At 39.9% G+C, this 14,613-nt stretch overlaps 1 protein-coding gene across 14 annotated transcripts in view; it reads left to right on the forward strand.

Moving 5' to 3' along the window:
- NAA16 (N-alpha-acetyltransferase 16, NatA auxiliary subunit) overlaps positions 1–14,613 on the forward strand; it is an 80,055-nt gene that overhangs the window by 18,442 nt on the left and 47,000 nt on the right. For 7 of the 14 annotated variants that reach the window (XR_016213227.1, XR_016213229.1, XR_016213228.1 and 4 more), the window contains 4 exons: positions 5,206–5,359; positions 10,432–10,551; positions 11,592–11,618; positions 14,142–14,237. Coding sequence is in view for 8 of the 14 variants with exons in the window: in XM_089304106.1 (XP_089160232.1) it covers positions 5,206–5,359; positions 10,432–10,551; positions 11,592–11,618; positions 14,142–14,237 (397 nt within the window). In the remaining 6 variants the exon portion in view is untranslated. The remainder of the gene's footprint in view (positions 1–5,205; positions 5,360–10,431; positions 10,552–11,591; positions 11,619–14,141; positions 14,238–14,613) is intronic. The other 7 variants (XR_011378777.2, XR_016213230.1, XR_016213231.1 and 4 more) reach the window with 1 other exon arrangement.

Raw genomic sequence — 14,613 nt, forward strand, 5'->3', positions numbered from 1 at the left:
TTGTCCATAAGGAGTCTGATTCCTGGCTGTTACTCTTTTAAGTGATTTGTTTTGTTTTGTTTTTCCCCCCTGGAAGTGTCTTTTTTATTTTTTGTGTTCTGAAACTTTATGCTGATTTTTAAATCATTGCTCTAGGTACTTACTGGAACTTTTTAGTCAGAGAAAATGGTTTTTGAGCTCCCAGATTTTATCCTGGATTTTCCCTTTGACCACTTTTTCTGTGCTTTACTCTGTTTTGAAGACTTGGAAATTTATTAGTACCCTTGTAGATTGCCTCCTTTTTGTTCCCTTAATTTTTATCAAGTCTTCCTTTGTTCAACTTTATGCACTGTTATTTGACTTGGCTTGTCATAAAATTTTATTTAAAAATCATATATTAAAGTTAATCCCTTTTTGATGAATAGTTCTATGAATTTTAATCCATGTAGATTCGTGTAACCACCATCACCACCACAGAAGCAGATGAGTTTGCTTTTAATCCTTTTACTGAAATTTTTATTTGCCAGTTGTTTTAATTTTAAAGGGTTTTTATGGTGCAGGTTGTCTTTTCTGTCTTTTCTTTCCCCATTGACATTAAGTTCTCTGGGATTGTACTTTTTTTTTTTTTTTTTTTTTTTTTGACAAGCAGAGTGGACAGAGAGAAAGGTCTTCCTTTTTCCATTTGTTCACCCTCCAATGGCTGCTGCGGCTGGTGCACTGCGCTCAGCCGAAGCCAGGAGCTAGGTGCTTCTGCTAGTCTCCCATGTGGGTGCAGGGCCCAAGTACTTGGGCCATCCTCCACTGCACTCCCAGGCCACAGCAGAGAGCTGAATTGGAAGAGGAGCAACCGGGACAGAATCTGGCGTCCCGACCAGGACTAGAACCCGGGGTGTTGGCGCCGCAGGCGGAGAATTAGCCTGTTGAGCTGTGACGCCAGCCAAGGGATTGTACTTATTGTGGAGAATAATGCTTTTCTTTTCTAATTGGATAGGTTCCTGAGAAATAGGGTGTTCTACTCATGTTAGCTACAACGTTGAGGAAATGGTGTGAGACTCAGGTCACATACTGAATTTCTTGTTTCTCTCCCAGTCTTGGGCTCCATATTTAATTCTGACTTCTGTTTATCTGTCATTTCCTAATCTTGCTATCTTTACTTAGATTTTTAGCTTTTTATCTCAAAGAATATTCTATTGAGACTAGTTCTTTGTCTTTATCTAATCAAGTCCTAACCATTATTGCTGCCTAAACATTTATATTCATTTGTTTGGACATACTTCTGTTGAGTAGATAACTAGGAATAAAGTTACTGGTTTTATGGTAAATGTATATTTAACTTTTTAATAAACTTCCCAGTTTTCCAAAATAACTAAGCCATATTACATTCTCAGAAGGAATGTATGGTGGTTTAATTTCTACACAGCTCCATGTTTTTGTTTAGTTTTTGGTGAAGGCATCTTAGTGGAGTGTACTTGTATTTTAAATTGCATTTTCTTAATCACTAATGATATTGAGCATTTTTAAAGTAAGCTTTTTAAAGTAAGTACATTTTTAAAAGTTGAAAGAGTGACAGAGATGGAGAAACAGAATCTCTTGTCTGCTGGTTCACTCCCCAGATATTCCCAAAGCTGGGGCTGGACCAGACCACAGCCAGTAGCCAAGAGCTCTATCCTGGCCTCTCATGGTTGGTAGGAACCCAAGTACTTGGGCCATCGTTTGTCTCCAAGTTACATTAGTGGGAAACTAGATTGAAAGTGACAGAAGGGCTGGCGCCCTGGCTCAATAGGCTAATCCTCCGCCTAGTGGCGCCGGCACCCTGGGTTCTAGTCCCGGTTGGGGCGCCGGATTCTGTCCCGGTTGCCCCTCTTTCAGGCCAGTTCTCTGCTGTGGCCCGGGAGTGCACAAGTCCTTGGGCCCTGCGCCCGCATGGGAGACCAGGAGAAGCACCTGGTTCCTGGCTTCGGATCAGCGCGGTGCACCGGCCACAGCACGGCGGCCGCAGTGGCCATTGTGGGGAGAAGCAACAGAAAAGGAAGACCTTTCTCTCTGTCTCTCTCTCTCTCTCTCACTGTCCACTCTGCCTGTCTTTAAAAAAAAAAAGTGACAGAAGGGTGCCCAGGCACTCTGATATGAGATGCAGGCCTGCCAACTGACTGAATCATAACACCTGTCCCATTATCTTGTTCCTGTTAGCCATTTTGACCCATATATTTTTTTTAAAGATTTATTTATTTGAAAGAGTTACAGAGAGAGGTAGAGACAGAGAGGTCTACCATCCGCTGGTTCACTCCCCAGATGGCCACAATGGCTGGAGCAGCGCTGATCCGAAGCCAAGAGACAGGAAGCTCCTCTGGGTCCCCCATGTGGGTGCAGGGACCCAAGGACTTGGCCATCTTCTATTGCTTTCCCAGGCCATAGCAGAGAGCTGGATCGGAAGAGGAGCAGCTGGGACCAGAACCGGCGCCCATATGGGATGTCAGTGCTTCAGGCCAGGGCATTAACCTGCTGCGCCACAGCACCGGCCCCTTGACCCGTATTATAATTGTGTTATTTGTCTTACAGTTGGGTTGTAAGAGTTTTGGATATTTTGGATACAAGTTCCTTATCAACCATATCTGCAATGAATTATTTTCTCCCATTCTGTACCTTATACTTTGATTTTATTAAAGGTCTGTTTTCAAGAGGAAAAGTTTTAATTTTTTTAAAGATTTATTTATTTTGAAAGTCAGAATTAGAGAGACAAGAGTGTTCTTCTGTCTGCTGGTTTACTTCCCAGATGGCTGCATTGACCAGACTGAGCCAGGCCAAAGCAAGAGCCAGAAACTTCCCCTGGCTATCCCATGGGTGCAGGAGCCCGCGCGGTTGGGCCATCTTCACTGCTTTTCCCAAGCCATTATCAAGGAGCTTAATTAGAAGTGGAGCAGCAAGGGGACAAACCAGTGCTCATATGGGATGCTGGCATTGAAGACAGTGGCTTTATCCTTTACGCCACAGTGCCAGCCCCGAAAAGTTTTAGATTTTGATGCAATTCCATTTGCTATTTTCTTCCATGCATGTGATCACAAAGATTTTCTCTCAGTCTTCTAACTAATTTTACAGTATAGCACTCGCAGTTAGGTCTCTGGTATTTTATTTTTTAAAAATCTCTATGGAAGGCAGACAGAGACAGTTCTTACATCTACTGGTTTACTCAGCAGATGCCCATGATAGCCTGGACTGGGCTGGAGAGCCAGGAGCCTAGACCTCAGTTGTGAGTTTCTTACATGGGTGGCAGGGAGCCAAGTACTTGAGCCATCACCTGCCCAGGATATGCATTAACAAGAAGATGGAATTGGAAGTAGTGCTGGGACTGAGACCCAGGTACTCTGATAGGTGATACAGGCATTCCAAGTAGAAAGGCCAAATATTCAACCTCTGTGATCCATCTCGAGTTAATTTTTGTATATTATATGATGTGAATATAGGGTTATTTGATGATAATCAATTGTTAGAATGCATATTTTCTGTTTTAAGATTAATTTATTTGAAATGTGGAGTTACAGAGAGAGGGAGAGATGGAGAGAGATCTTCCATCTGCTGGTTCTGTCCCCTATATGGTGAGGGTGGAGCTGGGGCTGGGGCTGGGCCAGGCCCAGTCCAGCAGCCAGGAGCTTCATCTGGGTCTTCCAGCTGGGTGCATGGGTTCAGGAAGTTGGGCCATCTGCTGCTGCTTTCCCAGGTGCATTAGCATGTACCTGAATCAGAAGTGGAGCAGCTGGGACTTGAACCGGTGCCTATATCGGATGCTGACACTGCAAATGGCAGCTTAACCTGCTGTGTCACCACGCTGGCCCTTCCACGAGCTTTTTAAAATTTTTTTAAGAATTTATTTCAAGACCTGTTATTCTGTTGCACTGAACTATGTGTGTTAGTCCTTATGGCTATGCCATACTGCTTTCATTACTGTGGCTTTATAATAAATTTGAAATTTGAAATGTATTTCCTTTTAGCTTTCTTCTTTTGGCTGTTTCAGGTCCTTTGCATTTCCATATGATTTTTTTTTTTTTTGACAGGCAGAGTGGACAGTGAGAGAGAGACAGAGAAAGGTCTTCCTTTGCCGTTGGTTCACCCTCCAATGGCCGCCGCGGACGGTGTGCTGTGACTGGCGCACCGTGCCAATCCAAAGGCAGGAGCCAGGTGCTTCTCCTGGTCTCCCATGGGGTGCAGGGCCCAAGCACTTGGGCCATCCTCCACTGCACTCCCTGGCCACAGCAGAGAGCTGGCCTGGAAGAGGGGCAACCGGGACAGAATCCGGTGCCCCGACTGGGACTAGAACTCGGTGTGCCGGTGCCCCAAGGTGGAGGATTAGCCTAGTGAGCCGCAGCGCCGGCCCCATATGAATTTTATAATCAACTTGTCAAAATATTTTAATAGTGATTGCTTTGAGTTTATAGTTCAGTTTGGGGAGAATTTCCATCTTAACAATATTGAGTGTTTTGTTTTATTAACATCATTCAATGTCTTTCCATTTATTTAGATCTTTAATATCTTTTTATTGTTGTTTTTATTTGAGAGGCAGAGACAAAGATCTCCTATCCTTTGGTTCACTCCCCAAATGCCAGAAGGTTGGGGCTGGGCCACTCCGAAGCTGGGAGCCAGTAACCCACTCAAGTTCTGTCATGTAGTTGGCAGGAACCCAGCCACTCACCTGCTTCCTCCCAGGAGGCACGTTAGGAGTTGGGACTCAAATTCAGGCACTCCAATATGGGATTTAGATGTCTTAACCTGCTAAAATAAACACCTACCCACTTATATCTTTAATTTTTCTTGTATATTTTATAGTTTTGTAAATGAAATTATTATTTTATTTTGGGGTTGTTCATTATTAGTATATAGAAATATAATTGATTTTGATATGCTGCTTGCTTATTCTGTGATAATAACTCCTTTAAAAGTTCAGTAGTTTTGTTTGTTTTGGTAGATTCCTTTGGATGTCAACCATTTTTATATGTGGATATTAGAATTGTTGGCTTCTTCATTTGACCATAGAAGTCTCACAGAAGTTTCACCTGTTTCATTTGTTTTAAAGGATGTATTAATCTGTGCTGTAAATCACTCCTCTGTTTATAACTGCTTGTGAGTTGCTCTCTGAAATCTGTGTGAATGATTCCTGGGAAAGCAGTTTAACAAAAGATTTGCAACTTCTTTATATAATTATGCAAGTAAGGTAATTTGCTCTTTTTTTTCCAGATTCCTCCCAATAAAGTAGACTATGAATACAGTGAACTCATATTGTACCAGAATCAAGTGATGAGAGAGGCAGATCTATTTCAGCAGTCTTTGGAACATATAGAAATGTATGAGAAACAAGTATGTGATAAACTTCTTGTGGAAGAAATTAAAGGTAAATTGAATTGTTTTTAGTGATCTCAAAGGAAAAAACTGTATTCTTTTCTAATAGATAAAAAATTATTTTTACTGTTTATCAGGCGATATAAGCACATTACACCATTTTTTAAAAAAATATTTATTTGAAAGGAAGACTTTGCAGAAAGAGAGACAGAGATCTTCCATCCTCTGGTTCACTCCCCAAATGGCCGCAACGGCTGGAGTTGGTCTGGTCCAAAGCCAGGAGCTTCTTTTAGGTCTCCTACATGGGTACTGGGTCCCAAGGACTTGAACCATTTTCTGCTGCTCTCCCAGACACAGTAGCAGGGAGCTGGATTGGAAATGAAGCAGCTGGGACTCGAATCAGCACCCATATGGGATGCTGTCATTGCAGGTGGTGGCTTTACCCACTACACCATAATGCTTGACCTCTAAGCCATTATTACTTAATTTAAGTGTCATAACAACCCTGTGATATAGTTGTTACACACATTTTAGATATGGGGATCTGACAAACAGAAATTAAATGACTTGCTCAGAATTGCATAGCTTAGTAAACTGGGTGGTTCTGAATTTGAGTCCAGATTCTATTTTCTCTCTCTCTCTCTCATTTTTTAAAAATGTGTATTTGCATATTTGAAAAGCAGAGTTACAAAGAGGGGGAGAGATGGAGAGAGAGCTCTTCCATTCACTGGTTGACTCCGCAAATGACTACAATGGCAGGAGCTGGGCCATGCTGAAGTCAGTAGGCAGGAACTCATTGTGCCATAATACTGGGCAGCCCTAGGTTCTATTCTCTTCAGCAGCATATTGGTACACTGCCTTCTTAGTCCTCAAAAAGTTCATGGAAAATGACTATTAGGGAAAAACAGTGCATGGGTTTCAAACATTTTTGTACCAAAACAAATTTTTAATTCCATTTCTATGAGAATTTTTAAGAGATTTATTTTATTTATTTGAAAGAGCAACAGATAGAGGAAATAGAAGAGGTCTGAGAGAGAGATTGATCTTCATTCACTGGTTCACTCCCTAAATGACTGCAATGGCCAAGGGTGGGCCAGGCCAAAGCCAGGAGCCTGGACCTCTTGTTTAGGTATCCCACATGAGTGACAGGAGCCCAGTTCCTTGGACTATCTTCCACTACTTTCTCAGACATATTAGTAGGGAGTCAGATCAGAAGCAGAACAGCCAGGATTCAAACCAGCGCTTCAGTATGGGATGATGGCATTGCAGGTAACCTGCTGCACCTCCACACTGGTCCCTCTATGAACTTTAATACATAAGCAGATCCATATATGCTTACGTTCATATGCGGTAAATACAGAGAACAGTAAGTGATGACACTTGGGGTCATCATGAAAGCAGGAGGCATTTTCATTATGGACTCGTTATAAAGGAAGGAATCCCTAAACTGTTAATCAACAAAAGCTTAAAAGTTTTTCTCAGAACTTTGCACATCAGTTACCCATTCCCCCGAGCATCCACCTAGAATAATCATTAGTTTAGAACTAAAGTTTCATAGAGTTGAAGGACTTTGAAAACAATAAAAATAATAACATTTTACTCTTCTATGTTTCAGAATTTGGTGATTGCTTTAAACTGCTTTGTTTCGGCTGGCGCCACGGCTCAATAGGCTACTCCTCCGCCTGCAGCGCCAGCACCCTGGGTTCTAGTCCCGGTCAGGACACCGGATTCTGTCCCAGTTGCTCCTCTTCCAGTCCAGCTCTCTGCTGTGGCCAGGGAGTGCAGTGGAGGATGGCCCAAGTGCTTGGGCCCTGCACCCGCATGGGAGACCAGGATAAGTACCTGGCTCCTGCCTTCGGATCAGCGCAGTGCACCGGCCGCAGTCTGCTGGCCACAGTGGCCTTTGGAGGGGGAACCAACAGAAAAAGGAAGACCTTTCTCTCTCTCTCTCTCTCTCTCTCTGTCCACTCTGCCTGTCAAAAAAAAAAAAAAAAAAAAAAAAAAAACCTGCTTTGTTTCATTTAGTTTTCCACTATTTTAAGGAGAATACTATGTACTGTTCCCATTATATAGTTGAGGAAACTGAGGCTTAAGAGAGATTAAGGACTTGTCTGGTGTACCCATTGTTTTAAATGGCAGAGTTAGTTTCTAAACATTATCAACATATTTTGATTTCACAGCTCCCCCACTTTTTTTTAGAATACACTTTATTATTCAGAATGAGTTTAGGTTTACAGTGAAAATTGAGCAAAAGTTACAGAGGATTCCCAAATGTCCCCATGCTCTGTACACCCCCAGCCTCTCCCACTGTCATGTTCTTTGGGTTTTGACAAAGGTATGATATAATCTACCATTATGGTGTCATGCAGAATAGTTTGTCTAAAAGTTCTCTAAGCTCTACCTGTTCATCCCTCCCTCCCCTCAACTCCTGGCAACCACTGACCTTTTTAATATTCATAGTTTTGCCTTTCTAAAACATCATGTAGTTGGAATCATACAAGAGCTTTATTGCGTTGGCTTCTTTACCTTAGTAATATGTATTTAAGATTCCTTTTGTCTTTTCATGAGCCTTTACTTTTTTTTTTTTTTTTTTACAGAGTGGACAGTGAGAGAGATGAGCCTTTACTTTTAACTACTCTACTTAATTTGTACTTATCTTTTTAAAAAAGATTTATTATTTGAGAGGCAGAGAGAGAGAGGTAGGTCTTCCAACCACTGGTTCATTCCCCAGATGGCTATAATGGCTGGAGCTGTGCCAATCAGGAACCAGAAGCATCTTTCCCAGTCTCCTACGTGGGTGCAGGGGCCCAAGGACTTGGACCATCTTGTACCACTTTCTCCCAGGCCTTAGGCAGAGAGCTGGATAGGAAGTAGAGCAGCTGGGACTCGAACCGGTGCCCATATGGGATGTCGGCACTGCATTACCCACTTTGCCACAGTGCTGGCCTCTCTTACTTGTTAATGTATAGTGTCTTTAGACTTAGTTTTTATTTTTTTTAAGATTTTTAAATTATTTTTAAAGATTTATTTATTTGAAAGGCAGAGTTACAGAGAGAGAGAATCTTTGATCTGCTAGTTCATGCCCCATGTGCCCACAACAGCCAGAATTGTGCCGATCTGAAGTAGGAGCCAGGAGCTCCTAGCATCTCAGGCAGTAGCTTTACTTGGTATGCTACAATGCTGGCCCCTAGTTAAAAATCCTGCAAATTACTTAATAGCCACATTCATTCACATGTGTGTATTGCTAATAAGAGTAATTTGGTCCGGTGACGGGGCTCACTTGGTTAATCCTCCGACTGTGGCACCGTTTCTAGTCCCGGTTGCTTCTCTTCCAGTCCAGCTCTCTGCTGTGGCCCAGAAGTGCAGTGGAGGATGGCCCAGGTGCTTGGGTCCCTGCACCCGCATGGGAGACCAGGAAGAAGCACCTGGTTCTTGGCATCGGATCGGCACAGCGCCGGCCATAGCGGCCATTTGGGGAGTGAAACAACGGAAGGAAGACCTTTCTCTCCTCCCACTGTCTATAACTCTGTCAAATTAAAAAAGAAATACGTTTGAAAAATAATAAGTAATTTGGAGGCCATAAATGTTACATATATAGCCAGTGTTCTGTTTTATTTTTATTTGAGAGGTAGAGTTACAGACAGTGGGAGGGAGAGACAGAGAGAAAGATCTTCTATCCACTAGTTCACTCCCTAAATTCCTGCAATGGCTGGAGCTGGGCCGATTCAAAGCCAGGAGCTTCTTCCAGGTCTCCCACGCGGTTGCATGGGCCCAAGTGCTTGGGCCATCTTCTGTTTTCTCAGGCTATAGCAGAGAGCTGGTTAGGAAGAGGAGCAGCTGGAACTAGAACTGGTGCCCATAAGGGATGCTCGCACCACAGGAGGAGGATTAACCTTTTCCACAGTGCTGGCTCCCTCTATATTCTTAATAGAAAGAGTTTACAATATTATTTTCTAATTTTTCAGTGAACTTTGCATGCCTTTGTCTTTTGTAGTCATTAGCTTGTGACCATTGAGATCCTTAACAATAAAGTTAGAGGTTTTCATTGATTTTACTCCATTTATTTTGCGATTATGTACATGTACTTACTTGTCCTGCATATTCCTCTAATAATAATGTTTATTTCATAGTGGTAACAGATAATATATTTTTGGAAATGAAAAATATGCTGTTGTTTATTATATCTAGGGTAGGCAGGGTAAAAACTAGACTGGCTAGAAAATAATTGCAGATGAATGAGGGTAAATCTTAACAGTGTTTACTTTAGCAAGCCACTCTCTTGCTTAAGATCAGAAAGCTGGTAAGTTGTGGAACTGTTCAGTCCTGCGCAGGGGCTTGAGAGTATTTAAGTACTGTAACAGTATATAAAAACTATGGTAATATGCTGCCTTCTCCAACCTGATGAATGCTAAAATAGTATTACTGAAGACATTTCCTAAGCTTAGTGGTTTGAAATAGATTCTTTGCGGAATGGAAGTTGAAGTTTATTCTTTTTTGAGAATCTCTCTTGTCTTGAGTTAGGTGGGCTTTCAGTTATATCAGAGAGGTTCCTCATTCTGTGCACCTACTTTCAGTTTGTGTGGGTTATTAGAGGTGACCCATAAAAGAACATAACTTGTGTGGTTTCTTGCTATGAAGCAGTATTTAGTTTTATTTTACTAACACTTCATAAATCTTAGTGACCTGGAAAGGAAATTATAAGAATTGAATGGAGGATTATTATATGAACTGATTAAAGGTACATCCAATTTTGAAGTAGGAAGTTAGTGATATTTCATTCAAATTATTTGGCAACCTAATTTTGCTGTGTGTGTATTGGAAGGAGTGCTTTGATTACTTCAAAAAGCGCGTAAAAATGTAACAGATTGTTTTTTCTAACAAATTAACATCTTACATCTTACATGTATATTTGGAAAAGCGCAAAAAAAGGAATGTGGACTGTTGAGGTGAAGGCTCGTTTCTAGAGGCAAGCTGTGTATTAATCTGTGTAAATAAAGTGCAACATATGCAGGGGGAGCACAGTGTTCTGTCTTTGATAAACATCTATTCAGCAATAATGCTTAGTGAAATTACAGGACATTTAATGTTTAAGTAAAGTGAATATGACTTTAAACTTAATTTTAGGGGAAATACTGTTGAAATTGGGAAGATTAAATGAAGCCAGTGAAGTATTCAAAAACTTGATTGATCGGAATGCAGAAAATTGGTGTTATTATGAAGGCTTGGAAAAAGCTCTCCAACTTAGTATGTAATGATTTTTCTCTTCCTTCTCTTAACTAATGTTTGAATTATAATGAAATGCAAAGTTATAATAATACTTGAGAACAGGTAACTTAAGCATTAGTACTTATTTTTCCTTTTAGTAAAATTATAGGTTAAACATGAGTGAAAATGACTTTAAATATTTATACTTAAGTGGTAAGCTCATACAGATAATTTTAGTTTTGTTGATCCATTAAAATCCTATCATTTTAGCTAGAGAGATGGGGAAAAAATGAATATTTGTTTCTAGGAAATGTTACAGTCATTTAATGTTTTTAAATCATTACAGACCTGTTACCTCACCTCTAAACCTAAGAATTGGGCCAAAGAAACCTTGCCGAGGGTATGTAGTGTATAGCATTGGCATGAAAATTATTCTGTGAATTTCAAACTAGGGCAGTTTGCATAGAACAAATGTTAATCATCATCTTTGGAAATTAGATAGTTTTGACCCTTTTTAGAAATCTAGAGTGTTATTCCAAATTTTCCCTAATATTTTCATAGTTAACTGTTGGTGGGAATAGTTCCTAAAATCATTTCACTCAGGAGTGAATAGCACGCCGGAACGAATTATGAAACTGGCTTGAGGATGTTGAACAGCGTAATTTCTAACTATGAAGTATGATAAATAGGTAATTACTTGTATTCAGTTATACAGTATTATGAGCTATGAAAAGAGTTTGTTAAATTCTAGTCATTATTTAAATGAGTCCAAGTGTTCTGCTTAATATTTAGATTTTGGTATCCCAAGTTGTTAAAAGTATTTTTATTTCCTTAACTAGCTATTTTCAAGAAAATGATTAAATTTAAAATATTGATTAGATTGGTGATCTGGTAAAAACAAAGTCATAATGCCTAAAGGTTGAAAATATGAGATAATTGATTTCCTTTAAAGTACTAGTTACATTGCTAGTAATAATAGTTAAGTGTTTTTAATATACTGATTATAACATTCTGTCAGGATCCTGGTTACTGTGAAATGCATTGATTTCAAACTAATGAAAGTACTTTTATTTTTTTAGGTTCCTTAGGACCTTTTCTCCCCCATGGTAAGTTCTGGAGCTCCAATTTGTGACTTCACATAGGGCAATGTAATGCTATATTTGTCTTCATGTTAATTTAACTACATTTATAAGACTTGTTATATCTAGGGTAGTGGAGATTTTTGTTTTTGTTTTTACTTAACAGTTTGCCATTTTTTTAGGATAAATATGAGAACTACTATTTTTTAATATATGCAATAGCTTTCACATAAATTTTAATATAAGGGTACTTAATATTTCATAATGTCTTCAGATCATTAATAGAATGTGAGAATTGTTTTTATATATCTCAGTTTTAAAATATAATCACAGTGGAGCTCCAAAACATATTATTGGGGGAAGGAATGAGTCTACACACAATCATACTTTACCTTTTAAAGTATGCTGTTTAAGATCTTGAAAGTAAACACTACATTTACTATGGAAATAACGTATTTGCTAGTACCAGAGGTTATTCTCGTATTTTTGTAATCTGAATTAAAATCTGTTTAGTTAAAAAATGGGTTTGTTTGCTTTGTCATAAAAAATTTTACTGTAAATTGTTTTTGTTGCTTCTGTATAATCATGTAAATTCTTTGTAGATTTTATATGAATTATTTTAGAATAATGAACTGCAGCCAGATCTTACTCTGCAAAGTATTGCAGACAAACATAGATTTTTTTTTTGTGTTTTGCTTTTTTTTTTTTGACAGGCAGAGTTAGAGAGAGAGAGAGAAAGGTCTTCCTTCAGTTGGTTCACCCCCTAAGTGGCCGCTACGGCCAGTACGCTGAGCCGATCCGAAGCCAGGAGTCAGGTGCTTCCTCCTGGTCTCCCATGTGGGTGCAGGGCCCAAGCACTTGGGCCATCCTCCACTGCACTCCCTGGCCACAGCAGAGAGCTGGACTGGAAGAGGAGCAACCGGGACAGAATCCAGCGCCCTGACCAGGACTAGAACCCGGGGTGCTGGCGCCGCAGGCAGAGGATTAGCCTAGTGAGCCGTGGCGCCGGCCTGCTTTTTGTTTTTAAAAGATTTATTTATTTATTTGAAAGGTAGAGTTAGAGAGAGGCAGAGGCGGGGTGGGGGGGTAGGTCTTCCATCTGCTGGTTCACTCCCCAGATGGCTGCAACAGCCAGAGCTACGCCAATCTGAAGCCAAGAGTCAGGAGCTTCTTCCAGGTCTCCCACGCAGGTGCAGGGGCCCAAGGATTTAGGGCATCTTCTGCTTTCCTAGGCTGTAGCAGAGGGCTGGATCGGAAGTGGAGCAGCTGGGACTAGAACCGGCGCCCATATGGGATGATGGCACTGTAGGCGGTGGCTCTAACCGCTATGCCACAGTGCTGGCCCCAGACAAACATAGTTTACATAGAAGAATTGTTGCAGACTAACATAGTTTACATAGAAGTCCTCTATGCAGAGCTATAAAATAGGTGATTCTTAATAGCCTTGCCTCTTTTCCTGCTGGACTGTGTTCTTTTAACTTTTTATTTGTTGAGTTCGTTATTTAGTAGCTCTATTAAGCCTTTGACTATAAAGTGTATTAAAAATAATGTTATCTCAGAAAATTAAAAAATTTTTCACAAGATGATTCTTGGGAGGGAAGATATAGCTACTATTAGGAAGTGTTTTTTTTTGTTTTTTTTTTTTTTTAATTTTATGTATTTGAGAGGTAGAGTTATGGACACTGAGAGGGAAAAACAGAGGGAAAGGTCTTCCATCCACTGGTTTACTCCCCAAAAGGCCTCAATGGCAGAGCTGGGGCAGTCCGAGGCCAGGAGCTTCTTCCAGGTCTCCTGTGTGGGTGCAGGAGCCCTAGCACTTGGGCCATTTTCTACTGCTTTCTTAGGCCATAGCAGAGAGCTGGATTGGAAGAGGAGCAGCCGGGACTAGAATTGGCACCCATATGGAATACTGGTGCTGCATGCGAGAGTTAAGCTACTGTGTCGCAGCGCAGGCCCTAGGAAGTGTATTTTATATTGAGAAAAATGATTACCACTTTAAAGAATCTGAACTAATGCAGTCCTTTATAATGGAGTCTCTGTTGGAGATTTTAAATGTCAAAACTACAATAGAAATTTAGTTCACCTTTTAAACTATGAAACATTTGTAGTCATGATCCTGAATTGTTGCTTCGTTAGGCCTAATCAATAGGTATTAAACACTGTATGAAGGGGGAGCATAAGTAGGCTTAAAGTGTGTACATAAGGTATGTTATACAGGATATAAAAAGGATTTACTTTTTCATGGATAGTGTACGAAGGGAAGTACAGTATATCTTGAGTCTGTGGCTTGATGTATCTGATTTTGAATTTGATATCAAACCTTTTGTGATGAAAGAAATGTTGAATTTCTCTGGAGATTGGGTTTAATATGATGATTTATTAATAACAGTATTTTCTACCTGAGTTTAAAGGGTCTTGCATGCAAAAACTGAGAACAGCTTTACTATTAATAATGTAATTTTTATTTATAAGAGAATGTTTAGAGTTACTAGCATTTTATTATAAATAAGTTTAGTTGCTGTGAATCTCACATATATTTGCTAATAACAGGCACTTTAGAAGAGAGGCTTCAGATTTATGAAGAAATTAGTAAACAGCACCCGAGAGCAATTTCACCTAGAAGATTACCTTTGAATCTTGTCCCAGGTAATATTACGATATGTTTTGTGAGACTAAGAATTTGTTGAAATTACCAACTGCTATTTGTATTTTAAAAATTTGTTGCTGGTACAGAGTTTACATCTATAACAGTCTTGTGGGTGAGAGTTTGATTAGTTGAGTGTGTAGCTGCAGTTTGTTTTAAAGTAGCAGAAATTATCTGTATAAAACTGTTTTCTTAGTTGACTTAAAAAAAATACTTGGAAGGTAAATTAAATTCCCTAAATTGATGACAAATTATATACGAAGTATTACAATTTAAGTGGTGGAAGTTTTAAAGTTAAATCTTCTTTGTAGAGCATAAATTCAAGTAAATCATTGTGAGGTCTTTGTGCTCACCACAATGTTTTAAGATAAGAACATC

Source organism: Oryctolagus cuniculus, chromosome 9 (assembly GCF_051225735.1).
Source record: "Oryctolagus cuniculus isolate XC-2025 breed Fujian yellow rabbit chromosome 9, ASM5122573v1, whole genome shotgun sequence".
Classification (NCBI taxonomy): domain Eukaryota; kingdom Metazoa; phylum Chordata; class Mammalia; order Lagomorpha; family Leporidae; genus Oryctolagus; species Oryctolagus cuniculus.